Source organism: Saprolegnia diclina (genome assembly GCF_000281045.1).
Source record: "Saprolegnia diclina VS20 unplaced genomic scaffold supercont1.354, whole genome shotgun sequence".
NCBI classification, from domain to species: Eukaryota; Oomycota; class Saprolegniomycetes; order Saprolegniales; family Saprolegniaceae; genus Saprolegnia; species Saprolegnia diclina.
The window spans coordinates 1-1,429 of record NW_008246421.1 but is presented as its reverse complement, the minus strand read 5'-3'; the positions used below and the strand labels follow the sequence as shown (position 1 = coordinate 1,429).

The 1,429-nt window shown below is 58.6% G+C and overlaps 1 protein-coding gene across 1 annotated transcript; it reads left to right on the top strand.

Moving 5' to 3' along the window:
- Positions 1-7: 7 nt before the first annotated feature.
- On the top strand, positions 8-508 carry SDRG_17423 (hypothetical protein; the record flags this gene model as incomplete). Its single annotated transcript, XM_008623665.1, has 1 exon — positions 8-508. A coding segment is annotated over one exon (446 nt), but the record flags the coding sequence as incomplete, so codon positions are not given.
- Positions 509-1,429: the final 921 nt, after the last annotated feature.

Sequence of the window (1,429 nt, the reverse complement as noted above, 5' to 3'; positions counted from 1 at the left end):
AGTGGCTCGCTCGTCTTTTTGACCGAGCCGCCCCAGAGCGTGGTGTACCAAGCCAACTACCTTGATACCGCGACAACGAACAACGAGGCCGAGTACGACGGTCTGATCACGGCGCTCCAGCTAGCTCAGCGACTGGCAGTGACGCACCTCACGGTGCGCGGCGACAGCATGCTGCTGATGCAGCAGATGAAGGGCATCTACCGGGTCCAAGAGGCCCGCTTGCAGAAGCTGCATGTCCAGGCGCGGGAGCTCGCGGCATGTTTTACGTGCACATGGGAACACCACCCTCGCGAGTTCAACCAAGCCACGGATCATTTGTCCAAGCTCGCACCCGACGACTGCACCTCGTACGCGCATCCCGACGACGGACGGCACGATTTACTGCCGGCCGAGGAACTTCTGCGCGTTGAAGAGCTTTTGGCCGCCGACGTTCAACACACAACTAGTACGTAAGTCTTAGTAGGTGGAGTCTTTAGTCTGTATAAAGATTTCAATCCAAATCAAATCAATCAAAAGGGGCACGCTTGGTCGGCCCTGTCGAGCCAGTGCAAATGAGCGCGGAGCTTGACCGCGCGAAGCATCACTTGGGGGGAGCCAGTGCAAATGAGCGCGGAGCTTGACCGCGCGAAGCATCACTTGGTAGACGAAGTCGGCGTACTAGTACTTGGGCAAGATGGCGTCGGGTAGTCGGAGCTCGGCAGCGGAGGCGACGGCTGCAGGCGACTTGTAAAAATCATCGTCGACGTCCAAATGGCGGGTCGGGAGACTGTCCTTGGCGGGGCACAGCTACGGCGGGCTTCGGCCGGGGTCATCTGGGTCAACAGCTTCGTCGCGTTGTGCAGGCGAACCAGCCATGGCGGCTTGAGAGTCGGGCTCGGCAGCGGGCGCGCTTGCGGTTTGTACAGTCTTTGGCTTTTTCACATGGCTTCTTCGCTCAGGGGGAAAAAGGGCGCGAGGCCTGCATTACCGCTGCACCTCGGGTGAGGCGTGGCGGGTTGCTTAGCGGAGATCGAAATCTAGAATGCTAGGCTCTGGCCACCAGTCGTTGGTTTCGCTGAGCCGCCTTCTCTTGAAAAGTCCGTTTCGACTCCTTGCAGGCGCGAAACACCCAGAACGCAACAACCGCGTGTTCTGCACGACATTGACGCCCCTTCCCGCTGCTGCGCTCGCGATCAACACCGCTACTATCACGCGATTGTATATCCGGCACTTGGCTCGCCGCGCCGTGGTGTCTTCGCTTGCCGAGTCGCCCTACGCGCCGATCCTTGGTGTGCCCGCTACCTCATTCCCCCGCTCAATCCTGAGCCCCGACCAAGCGCCCTCAGCTTGACATACCGGCCAAACCTCATGAGCGCATTAGGAAGTCCACCATCTTCACTATATAATTGCATGTTGATAACTCATTTCAACAACGTCGCGACAATAATGT